Here is a 24,601-nt window from a genome sequence, read left to right as displayed (position 1 = left end):
TAAGCAACATGTATTGTGTATATTGTAGCAAATTAAGCAGGTGCAAAGCATTCAGCAAGTTAAAAACAACTGGATATTAACAATAAACTGTGTGTGACTATACTTAAGCAATAAAGAGTTACTTTTTAATAGATTTAATGTGACAAGTCATGTTTTTCTCTGATTCCAAATAAAACAAACAAACAAGAAACATGAATAACTTGAATGAATAACATCAGTTAGCAGTAATTCTGTGTTTCTTCTCCGTAGCCTTCCTGAACATTTTCCTTGATTCGCCGAGTTTCTTCAGCTGAAGCCTCTGGTAGAACTGCTTTCAATCCATTCTCTATTTTTGCCATCCTGGCATTGGTCTCAAATTCGCTCTTGTTCTTCAGGACTCGCCTCAGAATACCTTCTTGAGCTGCCCTGTAGGAGCTTTGCAGCTTCTGACGCTCTGAAAGAAACTCTGGTTTCTCTTTATCCATGGCCATGAGTTTGCCCAGGCTGCTCACTCTGTCCATCAGGTACTCGTTAGACACTTCAGTGTAGGTGGATGAGATCATGTGGACCAGGCTGGCAACATTTGAGGCTTGAAATGCCTGCATGTACAGGAGGTCTTTTGAATGGAGCTTTTCATTGTAGTCTAGCTTCATTACTGAATCAGATGTTTTGACAAAGTTTTTCAGTGTTTTGTTGAGGCTGATTTGGATGATGTTGGAGATCATTTGGAAGAAGCGCACCATCTTCTTCCACTGCTCTTGTACTCTTTCCATGGCATCAAGACCCTTGACCAGCATTTTGATGGTTTGGTCAAAGCTAATCTCTTTGATTTCACAGCTTTGCAGTTCAATCAGTATAGCATTCAGCTCCTGCTTTTTCTTCTCTATGTTCTCAACAGCCTTTCCATATGACTCTCGTGTGTTTTTGAGTTCTGCTCTGGTCTGCTCAATTTGGAAACGGGCATTTTCAACTGCTACCTGACCGGCTAACTTGCGTTGATTTGCTGAACTGGTCTTCTCTGATTTGTATTTCATTGGTCCTTTGGCAGCAAGAGCTGGGGTACATAACTCCTTGTTACATGCAGTGTTTGTGCTTTTGCTCTTCTCATCATACAGTTTTTTCCAGTCTATATCACTTTCACTGACATATTCATAGAAACCCATTGCAAGATTCAGAATCTCTACAGACGTGCAGCTGGCATTGATTTGTGAAATTGCATCACAATTCTCATCAGCACATGCATCCCCCACTCTCTCTATTAAACTGAAGACATCAGAATACCTCTTCTCAACCATGGTTGCTTGTTCCACACAGTCATCAGCAATAGAACAAATGTTTTCGAGTTGATCTGGCAGGAGAGTTTCAATAACTTTATCACTGGCATTGAAAAGAATGTAGACTGTTGTCTTAATATAATTGGGTATTTTGCCAGTGTGAAGGCGGATCCTATCCATGCCATTGTGCGCGTCATTAAATGCCTCCCAGCCTGAGTTACAGATTTGCATGAGACAGGCCCTGAAGGAGTCTGGGTACTTTATGTGCTTGAAGCCCCCTGCTGGAGGATTCTTGTTAATGGAGAAGTCGTCATTGGAGGAAATGAAGACAAGTTCTCCCAAGATAGCAATAGATAGTGGAGCAAGAGTCAGATACTCCTCCCAATTTACTTTGGGCTGCATCAGCAGCTTGGTAGTTTCACGCATCTCTGCTGCGGTTGAAAGACTTTGAGTGGTCTCAGCAATTTTGTTGGCCATGATGTAAAACTGTTGAAAGAAAAAGGAAAAAACAGACAATTATTCACCTCTATCAAAATGCTTTCAGGCCTCTTTATAGCTGGTTAAAAATAACATCCCACATCATGCACATTTGTAAATTCGGAATTATAAACAGCTGAAACATGTCATTATCAAGTCATGTCATTATATCCTTTTTAGATATCTTGAATTAAGTTTCAGAATATCGATATCATTTTCTATTGGTTGATTACTATTTTCAGTGTTTGAATATTTGAAGGATTTTATCGTTTATCTTTTTTTTTTACCTTTTTGTATATCTTATATACTTTGCACTACAATTGTGTTCTAATTATATTGTGTTGCAGCGGACCCACTTTCAAATCCTTTACTTTACTTTAGTCCCACAGCAGTATAGGACTGCAGCGAAGTTTTTAAATTTGATGGATGTATTATAAGAACTGGACAGAGCACCGCCCCTCTGGTTTCTATGGACTCTATGGACCAAAAAAGTTTCTGACTTCCACATTTCTATCCAAATTGTGGAGATTATGAGCATGCGCAGCAGTGTTACCCCCCCATGATGCCTTTCAGCTATGTGAACGAGCTGTCCGCGTTCTCGACTTGCTCGGCTCATTAGAAAATGTAAAAGAAAACTCTTAATTGCCTTCATTTATTCACATTTTTCGTAAAGTTTTCACATCGTACACTTCCCTGACAGTAGCACTGTTCCCACGACGCCACATGACAGTGCTTTGCTGTGCCCGTACACAGCTGTGACGCCACTCTGAGAAATAAGATTTTTCTGGGCTTTTTATGGCCTTCAAATATGAAACTCCGTGAATTAAAAATATAGAATATAAAGATCTATACATGCCTATGTACATGTCTCGAGGTGTCCTGTGAACAGTTTTATAGGCGTCTCTTTTACTATTGTGGTCTATGGGAAAATTGCTTTCTGGGCCCGTGAGTATTTTTTGTTGCAGTACACGGAAGTGGCCACCATGACAAACTTGTCTTCAAGGCAGAGGGGGCGGTGCTCTATCCAGTTCTTTGCCAACTTGGCGACTTCTGGCGACTTTCCAACGCCTCCTAGCGACTTTTTTTGTCTAAAGCGACTAAGGACACATCTAGCAACTTTTGTGGTGTTTGCAGACTCTCGTGTGAAAGCAGGTATCACTCTGCAGTTACTGTGCTCAACAAGCAGCGGGTGCTGCCGGGATACCCTCCCAAAGCACTCGCAGGCGGTCAGTCTCACAGTAGCGTCCGCAACAGTCCCAGCCTGTGGTCAGAGCAGAGAGGAGACCCTCATCACTCAGTCTCACTCAAAAATAAATCACTGCATCTGACACATGATATCTGTACTGTGTCACGGCGCACATGCGGTTATATCAGGCAAATGGTCGATTATGCAAATTAGGCGATGACGTCATTTAGCCACTTCTAGCGACTTTTAGGACTTACTGAGTTGGCAACAGTGCTTATAATACATCCATGGTTCCAAGCCACTCCAACAAGTGCACCCGTATTGCAGACTTTACAGTAAACACACGGAGATAGAAGACGGCTACATCGTGTACCAACTTCCTGTTTTCAAAAATTAAAAATGTGGGATATTTAAAGCAGAGATATTGTGGTTAAAGCTATGGATATGAACAGATTTTAAATGCAAAAAACAAGCCAGTGGAGTACTATGATCCCACACTGAATATTTATACATAAGAATGAATAAATAAATATTTAGAGATTTAATAGCTTCCAGGTCATGTGATCAATTGACATCAATCATGTTACTACACTGGCTGCATGAGATAGACCTTGTTTTTACATTTAAAATCTGTTTATATTTTTTTCTCAAAAGCTTTAACCACAATGTCTCAGCTTTAAATATCCAACATTTTTATTTTTGATTTAACCAGAGCTTAAAAGACGTTTATCCGGAGCGAATGTCTGTATAATATCCACCTTAAAACTAACTTCACTGCAGTTATTCTCTCCGTTTTCTTACCTCAGTGGTCGAACTCGCTTATGAATGAGGATGATCAGCAGCACAAGTGAAAGCAGTAACTGTGAGAGGATGGGTTTTTATTGCCCTCTGGAGGAGGGCGGGGGACATGACAAAACAGTCTCCTCCCAGCTGGAAAGAGCTGAGGAAGTCAGGGGTTTTCTGAGAAACCACGTGACTCCAGTTTTACCTTTCTCTTTTTCCCCCCGACTATCGACCATGTAACAACGGACCGACCAATCAGCACCGCCGCGCCACCAGATCAAAAACGGCTGAGAAGTTGAATGACATTTAAGGAACAGGTGAAGGAAGACTAAATAAAAAAAGAAAGAAGACCACATCCACATAATCATCTAATATGCAACGGCGTGTACAGGCGCCACTAGTATATAAGTATTCTCAATCTCATTCTCACACAGGTTTACAGGGACATCCTTTACAGCATAGCATCACTTTCTATGACTGAGATGGACATTTTCTATAGTGCACTGAATATTATTTCCTCTAAGGACATCTACAGGAACCAAAGTTGCAAGGGCATAAAGACACTCCTTTAGAAACAACCCATTTTTTAAATGTATATTTTGCTTTAGAGGCCACAGGTGAATGGCAGATGAATGATGAATGGCACTTCCTTATGTTTTTACCTCTCTAGAGGATACTTTATTGTGCATCTTGTGAATCAAGAGGGCACGTTTTTACACAGTGCATTATCCATTAGGGCACAAGAGGGGGACGATTGACCCCCACCCCACTGTCTATGTGACGATGCAATATGGTGTACATTTCACAAAAGTATGTAACAATAATAACTGTATAACTTTGTAAATATCATGTACACTGTAAATATTAAGGTCTGGTAACTTTATGATAATGTATATTCTATTTTACCATAGTGTCAATATTTTTCTATATTGTACATTCACAGATGTGAAAATGCACGTTAGTTATTCATTACTGTGATAGAAATTCTTGAGTCATCAGTGTTGAGTAAATCATGTCTTTACTGCATGCATGGATTTTTGCATGGAGGAGAGACACTGTCACCAAGGACGGTCTAAAATGGTCTCTCCCCTTCCTCCAAAAAGCTTCACCACTTATACACAAACATCAAAGTAAAACAAGAACAGACACCAAACTTAATGTTTATGACCCTAGTAGATGTTATCTAATGTTAACCCTAACAGATGCCATTATGTGCAACCCTTATGTTGACCTTTCCTGGTGACCTTTCCCTATCATATAATCACCCCAGCATTCATTCACAGCTTGACTGTTAATTGTTGTCTTAGAACATTACAGGAAACAAGAAGAAAACCAGTTATTTCCCACATTCCTCCCTTTTGACACAAAGTGTCAACATATTTTTGGGAAATCACATGGTCTCATCAACTACCTCTTTCTATGACTACACACAGCAAACATATTAGTATAGGTTAAACAATTAGAATATCAGAATATAACAAGAGAAAAATAGAACAACACCAAACAAAAACAAAACACAAAACAAAACATCAAAACAAAACAATTCTATTCATACTATCTCTTCATCTGAATTATCTCACTATATGGGTTCCCTGAGGCCTATTCTGAAATGTGACACACATTCAATTCACAATCTTTACTTTGTTCACAAGGTACTTTCACATACAATGGTGTTCTGTCACCTCCAAGTACTCCCCCTATACACCTATACACAGAAGCTTGCATACAAGTGAGTGCGCACAAAAAAGTACAACAACAACAAAAAGTTATACAAAACACAATTAGCACAGGGATACACACATGAACAATCATTTCATCCCAGGGACCAAATTGTTTATTTAACGATCTGTTGAAAGTAAAACCTTATTTCGTTCAGCGTGCAGAACCTGTGTCCAGATATTCGATATTGTCCAGTTTCCCATCCACCACATGTAGCCATGACACGATCCTTGAGGCTAAGGTGATCGTATGCCTCATTGTCAGCGTCGATGCCGGAGTGAGCTGCAAAAACAGTTTCCATGCGAGTGTGGTAGTCAGCTGCTAACTCACCCTCCTTTTGTTTTTATGTTGTGGATCTCTGACCAACACACTCTTAAGGGGAAAGCAGCATGCACAGCTTCAGCCAAGTTGACCATCATGTCGTTGAACCGCACTGATTCAATGGCTGGGGATGTCGACCAGTTGGCCGATCAGATGTTGGCCCATCTGAGTTTAAAACACCTCCGACACACAGCTTCTACCTCCTCTTCATCCGTTGGCCGTGGCTGTGGATTTGGGAATGTCAACATAGGCATCTGGTGCACGTTTCCTTTGTCCCCTTGACTCCTGAGCCAGTAGTCAAAAGAAGCTGCTAATGGAGAGGAAACATGTCTGGGAAAAGCAATGTTAGCTGGTTGAGTCGTTATATCAGTCCCTTTGTTTTTTCTTATAGATGTTGGAAGGGTTTACAGATCAGGGTACAGCTGTGGCTTCTCCTCCTTCTCCTCTTCAGAGCCCTTTTGGGATTCAGCTGTAGGTGATTGTCCTGCTGCTTGTGTCTCTGGGGGAGGAGGGGGTGCAGACACGGGGAGAACATATGGAGGAGGCAGATTCACTTCTCTGGCCCTACGTCTCTGTCTTGCCCTCTTTTTACCACCTTCTTCTCCTATCTCCTGTGTTAACATTCATCCTGCAACAGATTTTTCTTCCCTCAGAGCTGCTTCTCTTTCCCATTTCTCAAAACTTGCCAATCTACCTTCTTCTTTACTTTCTTTTCCTTTCTCTCCTCTAACAATACCCTACACCTTTTCAAACAATGAGTACTTAATGTGCCTATTATAGGAAACACTTCCTCGGTCAGATGGTGCCAGAGTGGAACATCTTCAACAACACTTTTACCCCATTTCTCTTTTTAATTTACTTAATATGTTAATAGCTTAAGGCTCATGCTATAATAACTTCAACTAAAAAATAAAAAACTCAAACAAACTTCACAGCCTGCAATGACCCCATATCAAAAATAGCTTTTCCTCTTCAACACAAGCTCTAAAGACTGAACTTATGTCAATACATACATAGAACAACACACAACACATAAACCAAATTTCAAAATTTTACTCAGTTCCAATTTTAAATTTATATGTCGACTTTAAAATAAATCTTAATCTTAACACCTTTTTTCTTAAAAAACTCTTTTTGCTCTTCTTCTCACAGAATAACACAAAACAATACAAGACAACACATAGTCCAAATTAAAATTTTACTCCCAATTGTTAAGTCCCAATTGTATAAATATATGTCGACTTTAAAAGAAATCTTAATTTTAAAACTTTTTTTTTTTTTTTTTTTTTTTGTTAACGTTTGCTCTTCTTCTAATTTCTATGCTCAATTTTCACTTAGTAGAAGAATACCATGTCTTACAGTTTCTTTCGAAATCTGGCACCGTATATTCAACTTACTGTTGTTACTTATTGGCTGAATTTTTTTTTTTTATTTATTTATTTTTATTTTAATTCAGAGCTTCAATACCACACAGGAATTAAATGAAGCTAGTCTCCAAACCACACAGGAATTATATGGAGACGATCTCGGTTACCACAAAGGAATTACACCGGACCTCGATATTCAACCACACAGGAGTTATAGAATATCTCGACAGTCTACCACAAAGGAATTACAACTGTCTACCTGAACATGATTTAAAAAACACTGTACTCACTTTTTTAAAAGATGGAGCGTCCGCTGGTCAGCACCCGTTTCTGACATCAGGCGGATTCCTGTCCTCCTTTGTGGAGCGGAATTTTTCCTTACCAGTAATAACCTTCAGTCAGAACCCAGGCCCTGAGCATTGGAGCGTCCATCCCATCCTCGTCGCCAAAATGTGATAGAAATTCTTGAGTCATCAGTGTTGAGTAAATCATGTCTTTACTGCATGCATGGATTTTTGCATGGAGGAGAGACACTGTCACCAAGGACGGTCTAAAATGGTCTCTCCCCTTCCTCCAAAAAGCTTCACCACTTATACACAAACATCAAAGTAAAACAAGAACAGACACCAAACTTAATGTTTATGACCCTAGTAGATGTTATCTAATGTTAACCCTAACAGATGCCATTATGTGCAACCCTTATGTTGACCTTTCCTGGTGACCTTTCCCTATCATATAATCACCCCAGCATTCATTCACAGCTTGACTGTTAATTGTTGTCTTAGAACATTACAGGAAACAAGAAGAAAACCAGTTATTTCCCACATTACCTTTATCTTTATTGTCTATGCGGCTGTGACACAGATAGGAAGAATTGCAGGAATAGTAAAGGGTGATCTTCTCTTGTACGCTGCATGCTCCAGGGCCTGCACATGATTATAGAGGGGCAGGGGCTCAAAGTCAGAAAAGGGCAGTATGTACATAGTCCTCTCAGGTGGAGAGCTGACTTGAAGTCAAACGTCTTCTTGGAAATCATGTGACTCCAGTTTTTTTTCCCCCTACTGGCTCTGTTGGGATGGTCCACCATGGCAACACGAGAAGGGGTGTTTTTTTCTTTTCCGACTGCTCTCTGTAAAATCTAGAGATGCCTGTATGCAACTGTCTACTGAGCAGGGCCGGCCCGAGGCATAGGCAAACTAAGCAGCTGTGTAGTTCAATAGAGTGTTTTTTTTTTCTTTAAACATATTAAATAACTTAAACAAGTGACATGATTAAATTAATGAATGTGAGTAGGGATGGATTACTGAATGAGCCTACCGGGCCAAAGAGGACAAGGCGCCCTGAAGCCCGAGCCCAAGTCACTACCTCAATAAGTGAAAAAGCAAAAGGCTATGAATCTGAACATGTTTAGGTATTGCCCTTCTCCAGCTGGCCATCTCAAAAATGCACCTGAATATAGGAAATCACATCTACCAAATTCATAATTTTCTGGGGGAGGATCCCAGACCCCCCTTCCTGTTTACAATTAGAGCTGCAACTAACGATTATTTTCTCGATTATTCAATTCATTGTTTGGTCCATAAAATATCAGAGAACCTTAAAAAATGTTGATCGTGTTCGTCAGACCTGGAAACGATCATGTTCTCAAATGTCTTTTTTTTTCTACAAACCAAAATTATTTAATGATTTGTTATCCAGAGCAAAGAAATTGAGTAAATATTCACATTTAAAAAGCTTAAACAATCAGAAATATTGTTTTAATCATGAAAAAAAGCTCCACCCGATACCAAAATAGATTAATTTAGGAATCGATTAATTGTTTCAGCTCTAATTACAATCATTTCAAATCACCAGAACCCCAAAATAGAAACACTCCAGTGCTTTCCTCGTCCTCACTTGCTCCCCATCAGCTGATTTTGAAATTTTTATTTACTAATTTTTAACACTTTAAATGGTCTTGGTTGGTACATACCTGCTGTTTTCAATGTTCACTTATGTTAAATGTGGCCATATAACTATTAAACGGCCTTGTTTTAAGATGACTGAATTTAATGTATCAAGCATTCTGTAGTTAAGACAAATGTGTAATGTTAATTATTATACATTAACGAGTTCCATTTATCTCACGGTCAGTCCTTTAATGCTGTTTGTTGTTAATCTTACATATAAGTGCTCGTTTTTTCTGAATTACTGAGATGTTTCACAGTTTTTCTGTACAAATGAAATCATTTTCTATCAAAATAAAACATTTGGGCATTACATTACATGTTACGTGTGGTGACTGAACTGTTATTCGTAGTGTAGATGTCATAGACGAGATGACCTTTTATTCCATTACATTTTTTTTACATTTACATTTACACTGTTTTTCAGTTGTATGTGTACTTACGGTTTTGACAGTGGACTGAAAAGGCAATGAGCTCTTTACAATCACATTCCGTTTGAGGCAGTGTGACGTTGTCCTGAACAATGCACTGTAACAATAGCACAAATCGAGCCAAACACCGACTCGTTACAGTGGCGCTCACCCTGTGTCCCCACGCGTGTGTATAAATGTGTGTGATTTATATCACATTATCAAAACTCACCGATCCAGCCGCAAAATAAGAGCAAAACAACAACTCACTTTCAAGAAATACGACCAGAAATGTTGTCATACCTTTGTTTTTGAGAAAAACAAGCTATTTTCACCGCAACAAAACCGCTTCTAACGGAGAACTGGACTTCCCAGCATGCTTAGGGGTCTGTTCCTACTTGTCTGCGGGTCTTCAGCTGGACCTACTTGACCTACTTAAACAACTAAAAAAAACTAACAATTCCACTACTTGGCTGGCAGTCATTTTTACTGACTCTGCCCCCTGCTGGCAGCGTAATGAAAACATACTTAAACAACAGTCTCTGTAACAGAATCTGTAAAATAAATATAACTATAGAAGAAAATAATATTTTCTTCACCAACCTTGACATTTTTTTCAGTAGCAACTTACTCATTGCCAATGTTATTGATCTTACAAATGGAGGTGGAGGTGAGGCAGCACGTACATACGTATGACCTTTTGGTTTGCCATTTTGGCTAATCATACATAATTAATATTCCCCACTCACTTATATGTCAGATATTCAACATACAAATAGACAATGAAAACATACATGAACTCTTTTAATCAAAGGCCATTTCTTCCCATAGAATTGTTTATTTTACTCGGATTCACTTTAAATGTAGGTCTTAATATATTTGACAGAAGAAAATCACAAAGGGCATGTTACAGTATGTCCCTCCAACAGGAATATAACATGACAGAAATAACTGAAAAATGTCCCTTAAACAGATATTGGACATTATAAAGAACTGCAAATCACAAAAGTCATGTTATGTCTGCTCTGTCAGTATTCGCATCAGATGTCATGTTCATTAACTGGACACATACGCACACACACACACACACACATAGGCACGCATGCATCAACCACCACACACTGAAATGATTTTACTGTATTTAATTCAAATGGACACATACAGAACTGCTATAGCCAATAATATCCTATAGTAGTTGATGCTTTAAGTCAACTTGTGATACATGTCAGTCATCAGTCATCATCTACCACTTTATCCTCCACCAGAGGGTCCCGGGGGGTGCTGTGCCAATCTCAGCTACATCGGGCGATAGGCGGGGTACACCCTGGACAGTTCGCCAGTCCATTGCAGGGCCACACACACAGATAGAGACAAACAACCATTCACTCTCACACTCACTCCTATGGTCAATTTAGAGTGTCCAATTTACCTAATCCCCACATTGCATGTTTTTGGACTGTGGGAGGAAGCCGGAGAACCCGGAGAGAACCCACACACACACGGGGAGAACATGCAAACTCCATGCAGAAAGGCCCTTGTTCCAACCGGGGCTCGAACCTGGGTCTTCTCGCTGCAAGAAGACCCAGGTTAATTAATCACAATACAGTGTGGTTGTTAAGCAACATGTATTGTGTATATTGTAGCAAATTAAGCAGGTGCAAAGCATTCAGCAAGTTAAAAACAACTGGATATTAACAATAAACTGTGTGTGACTATACTTAAGCAATAAAGAGTTACTTCTTAATAGATTTGATGTGACAAGTCATGTTTTTCTCTGATTCCAAATAAAACAAACAAACAAGAAACATGAATAACTTGAATGAATAACATCAGTTAGTAGTAATTCTGTGTTTCTTCTCCGTAGCCTTCCTGAACATTTTCCTTGATTCGCTGAGTTTCTTCAGCTGAAGCTTCTGGTAGAACTGCTTTCAATCCATTCTCTATTTTTGCCATCCTGGCATTGGTCTTGTTCTCAAATTCTCTCTTGTTCTTCAGGACTAGCCTCAGAATACCTTTTTGAGCTGCTGTGCAGGAGCTTTGCAGCTTCTGACGCTCTATAAGAAACTCTGGTTTCTCTTTATCCATGGCCATGAGTTTGCCCAGGCTGCTCACTCTGTCCATCAGGTACTCGTTAGACACTTCAGTGTAGGTGGATGAGATCATGTGGACCAGGCTGGCAACATTTGAGGCTTGAAATGCCTGCATGTACAGGAGGTCTTTTGTATAGAGCTTTTCATTGTAGTTTAGCTTCATTGCTGAATCAGATGTTTTGACAAAGTTTGTCAGTGTTTTGTTGAGGCTGATTTGGATGATGTTGGAGATCATTTGGAAGAAGCGCACCATCTTCTTCCACTGCTCTTGTACTCTTCCCATGGCATCAAGACCCTTGACCAGCATTTTGATGGTTTGGTCAAAGCTAATCTCTTTGATTTCACAGCTTTGCAGTTCAATCAGTACAGCATTCAGCTCCTGTTCTTTCTTCTCCATGTTCTCAACAGCCTTTTCATATGACTCTCGTGTGTTTTTGAGTTCTGCTCTGGTCTGCTCAATTTGGAAACGGGCATTTTCAACTGCTACCTGACCGGCTAACTTGCGTTGATTTGCTGAACTGGTCTTCTCTGATTTGTATTTCATTGGTCCTTTGGCAGCAAGAGCTGGGGTACCTAAAGTTTTCTTGGCCTTTGAATCAAATTTGTGAGCAGCATTCTTCAACTTATTAATGCTCCCCAACAGCTTTACAGTTGACTTGATGTCCCACTTCTTACCTGGGTTATATGTTGCCAGGTCTTCGCAGATCTCGATACCTGTTTCACAGAGTGAAAGAGCATCCTTGCATTGAGGGCCCTTTGGGATCTGATCCAGTTGTTTTAAGAGTCGTGTGAATTGGTCCTTGTTCCATGCAGTGTTTGTGCTTTTGCTCTTCTCATCATACAGTTTTTTCCAGTCTATATCACTTTCACTGACATATTCATCGAAACATGTTGCAAGACTCAGGATCTCTCCAGACGTGCAGCTGGCATTGATTTGTGAAATTGCATCACAATTCTCATCAGCACATGCATCCCCACTCTCATGAGTATGATCTTCTGATGATGCATTTGATGGATTGACATTACCACCCACCAGATTAACCATTCCATTCATCATTCCTACCACACTTGATTGTATACCATCAACAAAATTCAGGCCAATCACTTCAAATCCAGAGGGAAGAGAGTCCATGGATTGCTTGTAAGCATCTTGTGCTTCTTCCATCTGCTTTGCCATGGCCTGCATTGCTTTCTTGGTCTGATCATTTTGCATTCTGGCAGTCTGTTCCCTCATTTTGTTTTCCTTTATTTTCTTCTTCACTTCTTTCAGCTCTTCTCCATAAAAGTGCTCAGCATTGACACAGGCCTCCAACAACTCCCCTATTAAACCGATGACATCAGAATACCTCTTCTCAACCATGGTTGCTTGTTCCACACAGTCATCAGCAATAGAACGAATGTTTTCGAGTTGATCTGGCAGGAGAGTTTCAATAACTTTATCACTGGCATTGAAAAGAATGTCGACTGACGTCTTAATATAATTGGGTATTGTGCCAGTGTGAAGGCGGATCCTATCCATGCCATTGTGAGCGTCATTAAATGCCTCCCAGCCTGAGTTACAGATTTGCATGAGACAGGCCCTGAAGGAGTCTGGGTACTTTATGTGCTTGAAGCCCCCTGCTGGAGGATTCTTGTTAATGGAGAAGTCGTCATTGGAGGAAATGAAGACAAGTTCTCCCAAGATAGCAATAGATAGTGGAGCAGGAGTCAGATACTCCTCCCAATTTGCTTTGGGCTGCATCAGCAGCTTGGTAGTTTCACGCATCTCTGCTGCGGTTGAAAGACTTTGAGTGGTCTCAGCAATTTTGTTGGCCATGATGTAAAACTGTTGAAAGAAAAAGGAAAAAACAGACAATTATTCACCTCTATCAAAATGCTTTCAGGCCTCTTTATAGCTGGTTAAATAACATAATAACATCCCACATCATGCACATTTGTAAATTTGGAATTATAAGCAGCTGAAACATGTCATTATCAAGTCATGTCATTATATCCTTTTTAGATATCTTGAATTAAGTTTCAGAATGTCAATATAATTTTCTATTGGTTGATTACTATTTTCAATGTTTGAATATTTGAAGGATTTTATCGTTTATCTTTTTTTTTTACCTTTTTGTATATCTTATATACTTTGCACTACAATTGTGTTCTAATTATATTGTGTTGCATTTTAATCTTGTGTGATCTCTGTCCTATGGCTGCTGCACCATGTGTAATTCCCCAGTGTGGAATCAAGTCTAATCTCGTCCAATCTAATCTAATCCACAACTGAATTATCTATATGTATTATCTATATATCTATAATGACAAACCCCATACACATAAATGGCGTAAGTAATTTTGAGTCTTACGCTTAAAAACTGAATTACAGATATCTGACGTCATTTTATTTTTCATTTTTAATGTAAATAGTAGTATTTTAGCTCAATAGCTTCCAGGTCATGTGACCTAATGACTTGAAATTAGTCATAATCATGAAAGATAACATAATAAGCACACATTTGTCTGATAAGAATAACTAATAAAATGATATGTATGTATGTAAAAACACACACACACACACAGGGAGGGGCTTCACATTGATGAACATATATACACACATATTGTATATCTACACAGGGAGCATTGATGAACATACATATCTATAAAGCTATATAATTGCAGTCTGTGTGTGTGTGTGTGTGTGTATGTATGTGCGTGTGATTAATCGTTTTTATATTCACATTGATGAACATATATGTTCATGACATAGTTGTTTTTGGTGCCTATTTGTTTCCCAAATATATTAGTGTGTGTGTGTGAATGGGTGAATAAGAGGCATTAACTTAAAGCACTTTGTAGTAAGGCGCTTTATGAAGTTTACGGGCAGATCTGCCACATCCAATATGGCGGACGCGCTGACGTAAGGCAGCAACGGCTCAACCTGCTCAATGAGGCGACAACGTCTTTGTCTATGGTTCCCCGACATTAGCGCCGTTCCCGAGACGGCACATGACCGCGCTTTGCTGTGCTCGTACACAGCTGTGACGTCACTCTGAGGAAATAAGATTTTTCTGGGCTTTTAATGCACTTTAGGAAGGTTTTTTCAAAAATGAAACTAAAAGAATTGAAAATATAGGCGGTCAGTCTCACAGTAGCGTCCGCAGCAGTCCCAGCCTGTGGTCAGAGCAGAGAGGAGACCCTCATCACTCCGCGTCCAGGCTGCTTATGAATCGCTCATGCGCATGGCCACCTCCGTTTAAATGTAAACGTTTCTTCACTCAGTCTCACTCAAAAATAAATCACTGCATCTGACACATGATATCTGTACTGTGTCACGGCGCACATGCGGTTATATCAGGCAAATTGTCGATTATGCAAATTAGGCGATGACATAATTTAGCGACTTCTAGCGACTTTTAGGACAGCCAGTAGAAACTGTCCTTACTGAGCAGTTGGCAACAGCGCTTATAATACATCCATGGTTCCCGAGCAAGCCACTCCAACAAGTGCACCCGTATTGCAGACTTTATAGTAAACACACGGAGATAGAAGACGGCTACATCGTGTACCAACTTCCTGTTTTCAAAAATTAAAAATGTGGGATATTTAAAGCAGAGATATTGTGGTTAAAGCTATGGATATGAACAGATTTTAAATGCAAAAAACAAGCGAGTGGAGTACTATGATCCCACACTGAATCAAGTCAATTGATCACATGACCTGGAAGCTATTGAGCTAAGATGTTAATATTTACAAATAAAAATTACATGAAACTTTTGAGCTAAAATGCCCTCAAAACCCCCCTGTGACCCCACGGACACTGCCTTCCAGGTGACACACACACACACACACACTGGTCCTGAAGGCTCTGAAGAAGGTGAACCCCCACAAAGCGGTGGGACCCGAAGGAGTGCCTCCCAGAGTACTGAAGGCCTGTGGAGAACAACTGGCCGGTGTGTATACCGATATCTTCAACACATCACTATCTCAGGCTGTAGTCCCCTGTATCTTCAAAACCTCCACCATCATACCAGTCCCTAAAAGACCGGACACACCCACCCTAAATGACTTCAGGCCAGTGGCACTCACACCAGTCGCCATGAAGTGCCTGGAAAAATTAGTCCTCACCCACATCAACAACATGGTTCCAGACACTGTCGACCCCCTCCAGTTCGCCTACAGCCCCAACTGATCAGTGGACGACGCGGTAGCATTAGCTCTTCACCACACCCTGCAACACCTAGAGAGCAGCAGAGCGTATGCCAGGATGCTCTTCCTGGACTACAGCTCTGCATTTAACACTATCCATCCAGGCAGACTGATCGTGAAGTTGGACTGAACCACCGCCCTCTCACCCTGGCCTACAGAGGACTGATAGAGAGCATCCTCACCACAGGCATCATTGTCTGGTACGGAAACACCACACAGGCAGAGAAGAAGGCTCTGCAGAGAGTCATAAAGACTGCGGAGAGGATTATTGGGACAAAACCTCCTACCATGGACTCCATGTATACGCAGCGTTGTAGGAAAAGAGCAGAGGGAATCATCAGAGACTCACTCCACCCCGCTCACTCTCTGCTCAAACACAAACGCTGCAAGTACAACCTGAAGCACAGCAGAGCGGACAGCATCATAACACACAGAACTCGCTTTTTTAACATCTTTTTCCCAGCCACAGTCAGACTGATGGCAAATCAAAACCACTGAACTCTCTGTAAAATAACCAGACACTACCTCACCTTAACCATGTGCAATATTCCTGATAAATGTGCAATACATCCCAGTGCAATACTGCAATCCATCAATATATATGTGCATATATGTGTATGTGCATGTATATATATGTATGTATGTGTATATATATGTATATATGCGTATGTATATGTGTATGTATGTATATATATACATGTATATATATATATATACATATATACACATAAAAGGGTGCTGTATATCTGTATTGTTTTTTTTTCTACATCCTCTACATTTTCTTAATATTTTTTATACTCTGTATAGATTTTAATTTGAGGTTTACTTTTATATTTATACTTAAGTTTGTGTTTCTGTCTACTACAACTGACTCGTAGAACCCGCACAATATTTCCAATGTGCCTTGACTATCTGTTTAAGCACAAATGGCCTTGAAAAAACCTTGAACCTTGAAATGCCAATATTTATACATAAGAATGAATAAAAAATATTAAGAGATTTAATAGCTTCCAGGTCATGTGATCAATTGACATCAATCATGTTACTACACTGGCTGCATGAGATAGACCTTTTTAACATTTAAAATCTGTTTATATTTTTTTTCTCAAAAGCTTTAACAACAATGTCTCTGCTTTAAATATCCAACATTTTTATTTTTGGTTTAACCGGAGCGAAGAAGATGTTTAACCGGAGCGAATGTCTGTATAATATGCAACTTAAAACTAACTTCACTGCAGTTAATCACGTTACAGTTATTCTCTCCGTTTTCTTACCTCAGTGGTCAAACTCGCTTCTGAATGAGGACGATCAGGAGTGAAGTGAACACAGTAACTGTGAGAGGATGGGTATTTATTGCCCTCTGGAGGAGGGCGGGGGACATGAAAAAACAGTCTCCTCCCAGCTGGAAAGAGCTGAGAAAGTCAGGCGTTTTCTGAGAATCACGTGACTCCAGTTTTTTCCTTTCTCTTTCTCCCTACTGTCGACCATGTAACAACGGACAGATCAATCAAACGAAAGTAAGACTGCTGAGAAGTTGTCTGACATTTAAGAAACAGGTGAAGGAAGACTAAAGAAAAAAAGAAAGAAGACCACATCCACATAATCATCTAATATGCAACGGCTTGTACAGACGCCACTAGTATATAATTATTCTCAATCTCATTCTCACACAGGTTTACAGGGACATCCTTTACAGCATAGCATCACTTTCTATGACTGAAATGGACATTTTCTATAGTGCACTGAATATTATTTCCTCTAAGGACATCCACAGGAACCAAAGTTGCAAGGGCATAAAGACACTCCTTTAGAAACAACCCATTTTTTTAATGTATATTTTGCTTTAGAGGCCACAGATGAAAGACAGATGAATGATGAATGGCACTTCCTTATGTTTTTACCTCTCTAGAGGATACTTTATTGTGCATCTTGTGAATCAAGAGGGCACTTTTTTTACACAGTGCATTATCCATTAGGGCACAAGAGGGGGACGATTGACCCCCACCCCACTGTCTATATGACGATGCAATATGGTGTACATTTCACAAAAGTACGTAACAATATCTCGTGTGTAAATATGTAAATAACATGTGCACTGTAAATATTAAGGTCTGGTAACTTTATGATAATGTATATTCTATTTTCCCATCGTGTCGATATTTTTCTATATTGTACATTCACAGATGTGAAAATGCACATTAGTTATTCATTACCTTTATCTTTATTGTCTATGCGGCTGTGACAGAGATAGGAAGAATTGCAGGAATAGTAAAGGGTGATCTTCTCTTGTATACCGCATGCTCCAGGGGCGTGCACATGATTATAGAGGGGCAGGGGCTCAAAGTCAGATAAGGGCAGTATGTACAGTGTCCTCTCAGGTGGAGAGCTGACTTGAAGTTAAACGTCTTCTTGGAAATCATGTGACTCCAGTCATTTTCCCCCCTACTGGCTCTGTTGGGATGGTCCACCATGGCAACACGAGAAGCTGCAACTATTGGATGTTTTTTTCTTTTCCGACTGCATGCGCATGCGCATGGCCACCTCCGTTTAAATGTAAATGTTTCTTCACTCAGTCTCACACAAAAATAAATCACTGCATCTGACACATGATATCTGTACTGTGTCACGGCGCACATGCGGTTATATCAGGCAAATGGTCAATTATACAAATTAGGCGATGACGTCATTTAGCGACTTCTAGCGACTTTTAGGACTTACTGAGGAGTTGGCAACAGTGCTTATAATACATCCATGGTTTCCCGAGCAAGCCACTCCAACATTATTAAGTGCACCCGTATTGCACTACATCGTGTACCGACTTCCTGTTTTCAAAAATTTAAAATGTGGGATATTTAAAGCAGAGATATTGTGGTTAAAGCTATGGATATGGACAGATTTTAAATGCAAAAAACAAGCCAGTGGAGTACTATGATCCCACACTGAATATTTATACATAAGAATGAATAAATAAATATTTAGAGATTTAATAGCTTCCAGGTCATGTGATCAATTGACATCAATCATGTTACTACACTGGCTGCATGAGATAGACCTTGTTTTTACATTTAAAAACAAGGTTAGTTATTCATTACCTTTATCTTTATTGTCTATGCGGCTGTGACAGATATAGGAATTGCAGGAATATTGGAAGAATTGCAGGAATAGTAAAGGGTAATCTTATCTTCTCTTGTACACTGCATGCTCCAGGGGCGTGCACATGATTATAGAGGGGCAGGGGCTCAAAGTCAGATAAGGGCAGTATGTACAGTGTCCTCTCAGGTGGAGAGCTGACTTGAAGTTAAACGTCTTCTTGGAAATCATGTGACTCCAGTCATTTTCCCCCCTACTGGCTCTGTTGGGATGGTCCACCATGGCAACATGAGAAGCTGCAACTATTGGATGTTTTTTTCTTTTCAGACTGCTCTCTGTAAAACCTACAGATGTCTGTATGCAAGTGTCTACTGAGCAGGGCCGGCCCGAGGCACAGGCAAACTAAGCAGCTGTGTAGTTCAATAGAGTGTGTTTTTTTTTTAAATAACTTAAACAAGTGACATGATTGAATTAATGAATGTGAGCAAGGATGGATTACTGAAGGAGCCTACCGGGCCAAAGAGGACAAGGCACCCTGAAGCCCAAGCCCAAGTCACTACCTCAATAAGTGAAAAAGCAAAAGGCTATGAATCTGAACAAATTTCGGTATTGCCCTTCTCCAGCTGGCCATCTCAAAAATGCACCTGAATATAGGAAATCACATCTACCAAATTCATAATTTTCTGGGAGAGGATCCCAGACCCCCCTTCCCGTTTGCACCCACTCTTGAACAAATAGGGTGATCCTTATGCATCTGTGCCCAGGAGGACAGTAGTTCATAATCCGTCTGTATTAATACAATTGATGATGTAACATTCATCATCATCATCATCATCATCCTCCGCTTATCCGGGGCCGGGTCGCGGGGGCAGCAGTTTCAGTAAGGGACCCCAAACTTCCTTTTCCCAAGCCGCATTGACCAGCTCCGACTGAGGGATCCCGAGGCGTTCCCAGGCCAGAGTGGAGATGTAATCTCTCCACCTTGTCCTAGGTCTACCCCGAGGTCTCCTCCCAGCTGGACGTGCCTGATATACCTCCCTCGGGAGGCGCCCAGGGGGCATCCTCACCAGATGCAGCAGAAAGAAAATGGAGGAAATCAAAACACCCTGATGACCTGCTTTCCTATCACTCTCTTCTCTCCACCTTCACTGCCTCTATCTCTGCAGCCAAACAATCTTTCTATCAGACTAAAATTCAATCCTCTTTCTCTAACCCCAAAAAACTTTTCTCTATCTTCTCTAACCTCCTTGATCCCCCCACCCCCCCTCCTCCTTTCTACCAATTCACTTTGTCAACTACTTCACAAAAAAGGTAGATGACATTCGCTCTTCTTTCTCAACCCCACCTCCTGATCTCACCACTCTACCAACCACACACTCAGCTCCTTCTCTATCCTCTTTCTCTCAGGATCAAGTTCTTTCCCTAATAACCTCTGCCCGCCCCACCTCCTGCCCCCTTGACCCTATCCCCTCTCACCTTCTTCAGTCAATTGCTTCTGATCTTCTTCCTTTCCTCACCCACCTCATTAACACATCTCTATCATCTGGTTGCTTTCCGGACTCTCTTAAAGAGGCCAGAGTGATCCCCCTCCTTAAAAAACCCACCCTTGACCCGTCTGAAGTAAATAACTACAGACCTGTCTCTCTTCTTCCTTTTCTCTCCAAAACTCTGGAGCACGCTATCTTTAATCAACTCTCCTCCTACCTTCACCGGAACAACCTTCTTGATCCTCTTCAGTCTGGTTTTAAAGCAGGTCACTCGACCGAAACTGCACTTCTTGCTGTCACTGAGCAACTCCACACTGCCAGGACTGCCTCTCTCTCCTCTGTGCTCATCCTCTTGGACCTTTCTGCAGCGTTTGACACAGTTAACCACCAGATCCTTACTTCCTCTCTTCAAGAACTAGGTGTCTCAGGCTCTGCACTTACCCTACTCTCGTCCTATCTTCAAAACCGAACATACAGAGTAACCTGGAGAGGATCCGTGTCGGAACCCTGTCCTCTAGCTACTGGGGTCCCTCAGGGTTCTGTCTTGGGCCCTCTCCTCTTCTCTCTATACACCAACTCTCTTGGTTCGGTTATTCGCTCTCATGGTTTTTCCTGTCACAGCTACGCCGATGACACCCAACTCATTCTCTCTTTTCCCAGCTCCGGCACACAGGTTGCAGAACGGATCACCGCTTGTCTGACTGACATCTCTCAGTGGATGTCTGACCATCACCTGAAACTCAATCTCGACAAGACTGAATTTCTTTTTCTCCCAGGAAAGGGCTCTCCCACCACAGATCTAACCATCACCCTCGACAACTCTGTGGTAACTCCTTCTCACACCACAAGGAACCTGGGTGTGACACTTGACGACCATCTCTCCCTCACTGCCAACATTGCTGCAACAGCTAGATCTTGCAGATACATGTTGCACAACATCCGAAGGATTCGGCCTCTTCTAACCCAGAAGGCGGCACAGGTTCTGGTCCAGGCTCTTGTCATCTCACGCTTGGATTACTGCAACTCCCTCCTGGCTGGTCTTCCTGCATGCGCCATACGACCTCTGCAACTCATCCAGAATGCAGCAGCTCGACTGGTCTTCAACTTACCAAAATTCTCCCACACTACACCCCTCCTCCGCTCCCTTCACTGGCTTCCTGTAGCTGCTCGCATCCGCTTCAAGACTCTAGTGCTTGCGTTCCATGCTACAAACGGATCCGGTCCAGCCTACATCCAGGACATGATCAAAACCTACACCCCAGCCCGCCCACTCCGCTCTGCATCGACAAACCGGCTTGCTGCCCCTCACTGAGAGGATCGCAGAGGCACTCGCAGAACTCGAGACTGTTCACTGTCCTCGCTCCCAAATGGTGGAACGATCTCCCCATCGACATCCGGACAGTTGAAAGCCTCCACATCTTCCGACGCCGACTAAAAACACATCTCTTCCGACTCTACCTCGACTAAGACGACAAAAAAAAAACAAAACTTGTATATCGCACTTATGACTAGCACTTCATAGTTTGTTCTACTTGAAGCTCTTACTTACTTCTAGCTCTTATTTGTACCCAAATGTTTAAATGCACTTTTGTAAGTCGCTTTGGATAAAAGCGTCTGCTAAATGACATGTAATGTAATGTAATGTAAAGATGCCTGAACCACCTCAACTGGCTCATTTCAACGTGAAGGAGCAGCGGTTCTACTCCGAGCTCCCCCCGGATGACCGAGCTTCTCACCCTATCTCTAAGGGAAAAGCCAGCCACCCTCCTTAGGAATCCCATTTCGGCCGCTTGTACCCGCGATCTCGTTCTTTCGGTCATGACCCAACCTTCATGACCATAGGTGAGGATAGGAACGAAGACTGACCGGTAGATCGAGAGCTTTGCCTTCCGGCTCAGCTCCATTTTCGTCACAACCGTGCGGTAAAGCGAATGCAGTAGCGCACCGGCTGCTCCGATTCTCCGGCCCATCTCCGGCTCCCTCGTCCCCTCACTCGTGAACAAGACCCCGAGATACTTGAACTCCTTCACCTGGGGCAAGGAGTCATTCCCTACCCGGAGAAGGCAATCCACCGGTTTCCTGCTTCATGATGTAACATTATAGTGTGATATTTGTGTCAATAATCGTCAAGCACAGGTGGGGGGCCCAAATCAAATTCTGCTTAGGGCCCCCTAAAGGCTCTGGCCGGCACTGCTACTGAGTGTTTGTGTGTTGAGTGCTCTACCCAATCCCAGTTTGAAATATCCTGCTTTTAATGTGAGTCAAGCTGAACAGAGTCTGTTGTTGATGTAGTTTAGCAGTCTGCGCTATAAACACAAGCTAAAATGAAGCTCATTTACCCGTGGATGCAGTCAGTTAATTGGACACACAGGTGTTTGTCTCTATGTGGCCCTGTGATGGACTGGCGACCTATCCAGGGTGTACCCTCCCTTTGCCTATGTCAGCTGGGATTGGCTCCTGCAGCCCTGTGATACTCATATGGAGGATAAAGCATGTAGACAATGAATGAATGAATGAATGAATGAATGAACCTTTTCAAGATGTGACCTAAATTTAAAAAAAATGGGAAGATGAGGCAAATGATGAGGATTGAACAGGCTATGGCCACATGCAGCTCTTCCACTCCAGTTCACCAGGTGACAGTAATGTAAAAACTATATAACAACATCACATTGGTTTGCCACAGAATTCATTTATCTATGTGATGATATAGGTACAGGTATGATATAGGTACGCCTGCTGCGTTGCTGCCACTGTGTCAGTGAAAGCAGTTCCTTGAATTTAGCTCTTTGAAAAACATTCCTGTGACTTTAAATTCTCAGAACAATGAGGAAGTGGGAAGTAGGATGTGAGGGCTGTTCTGTCATATGCTCTTCTCTCCTCCAAAAGAGGCTATAAAATCCATCCTCTTATTGCCACTGCTTTCACCCTTGGTCCCGATCATCTACAGACTGAAACAAGACTAACCACATAGGTAAGAAAACACACCTAAAATACATTTAATTCATAGCTAACCAGGGAATCGGTCACTCAAATTTGATACTGGATAAAGAGACTCATATCTTGTTTAGACCTCCAAGGTCTACCAGTTGGCCACGGCCAGCAACCTGTTGTGGGTAATGAAGTAGAAAAATGAATTTGTATTCAGGAAGGTACACACTAAATAAATAGTATGCTTTTTTTGTCTTGTTTCCTTTCTCGCAGTAATCAAGTACCCAGGTTTCATTTCGCTGTGTTCATGGATCACGTCGTCTTTCGTGGGTATGAGGTCTTTGTATTAAAACTATGTGATGTCTTACTTGCTTTTTAATTGATGCAACAGTTTCATGCAGTATATCATTGAGGAGGTATGCTGACGTACAGCGTGTGTGTCGTTTAGTATATGACACGCCTTTTCTCATCACCATCGGTATTCATTCAAATGTCATAAATCCAATTTTATTTATAAAACACATTTTTGAGTGCAGTACATACAATACAAATCAACAAATCAACTGTTTTCTTCCTACTGACTGTGTTTGGATTGTCGACCATGGTAATAATGGACTGACCGGCCAATCTGCAGCGCCGCACCACCAGATCAATAATGAAAGTAAAACTACTGGTGTCACATGATTGATAGCGTTATCTTTATCTTTACTGTGTCTGCGGCCGTGACACAGAGACAATAAAGTCATAAGTTAATAAACAGTTGTTTTTTTTGTTTTTTTATTGTTTTTGTTTGAGATCATGATTACTGATGATTAGTCACAGGTAAAAGGGATTAAATGTTTTTTTTTTTGCGGTGTGCTGTCATTGAATGAGATTTTGACACATTAGGTTGACATTATCAGCCTTAAAGTTCAATTTTGATCTGATTTAACAGCTCACTTTCATTTCTTTCTTGGGCCATAACTTACATCCCCAGAAAACACCACAGAAAACAGATACATGTTTTCACTGTTAAAAGAATGAGATCATTTTGGATGTTGAAATTATGTTTTTGTTTTATGAACTGAGATAAATCTCTTGGTGATTTACTTTTAATTGAAATAAGATCCTGTTGCTTGTCACATTGAGCAATAAACAATAAATCCAAATTCTCCCGTTTCTCTGAATGTCATGGTTTTAAATGTTTGTGTTTTTTTGATGACAAAAAAACGGAAAAAGAAAACTGTTTCACCCTGGTGTATTTTATTTTGTCTTTAGGGTGTAAGGTTAGTTTTCACTGACCAGTGAGTTTCACCACGTTACAGTAGAAGGCAACAGTCCATTACTCATACACATAAAAGCTCATGTAAA

General features: G+C 41.1%; 2 protein-coding genes and 1 long non-coding RNA gene across 7 annotated transcripts in view; 1 reads left to right on the top strand and 2 right to left on the bottom strand.

The window, feature by feature from the left end:
• The window catches only part of LOC122776381 (receptor-type tyrosine-protein phosphatase zeta-like), a 940,026-nt gene that overhangs the window by 263,370 nt on the left and 652,055 nt on the right, over positions 1–24,601 (bottom strand). The window lies entirely within an intron of this gene.
• LOC122776396 lies at positions 30–17,052 on the bottom strand. 2 transcript variants are annotated; one of them, XM_044036919.1, is made up of 3 exons: positions 17,018–17,052; positions 11,417–13,377; positions 30–339 (listed from the first exon to the last, which is right to left on the bottom strand). In XM_044036919.1, the coding sequence occupies exons 2-3, from the start codon at positions 13,366–13,368 to the stop codon at positions 219–221; spliced, it is 2,073 nt and encodes a 690-aa protein (XP_043892854.1). In that variant the 5' UTR covers positions 13,369–13,377; positions 17,018–17,052; the 3' UTR covers positions 30–218. The 2 variants fall into 2 exon arrangements, with proteins under 2 accessions (XP_043892854.1, XP_043892853.1); XM_044036918.1 differs by lacking the exon at positions 30–339 and having other exon boundaries at positions 11,107–13,377.
• Positions 23,164–24,399, top strand: LOC122776437. The gene is made up of 2 exons (XR_006361212.1): positions 23,164–23,294; positions 23,525–24,399. It is a non-coding gene; the product is annotated as an uncharacterized LOC122776437 (long non-coding RNA).

This window comes from Solea senegalensis, linkage group LG10 (genome assembly GCF_019176455.1).
Source record: "Solea senegalensis isolate Sse05_10M linkage group LG10, IFAPA_SoseM_1, whole genome shotgun sequence".
NCBI classification, from domain to species: domain Eukaryota; kingdom Metazoa; phylum Chordata; class Actinopteri; order Pleuronectiformes; family Soleidae; genus Solea; species Solea senegalensis.
Note: the sequence above shows the minus strand (reverse complement) of the source record. Positions and strands in the feature narration are given on the sequence as shown.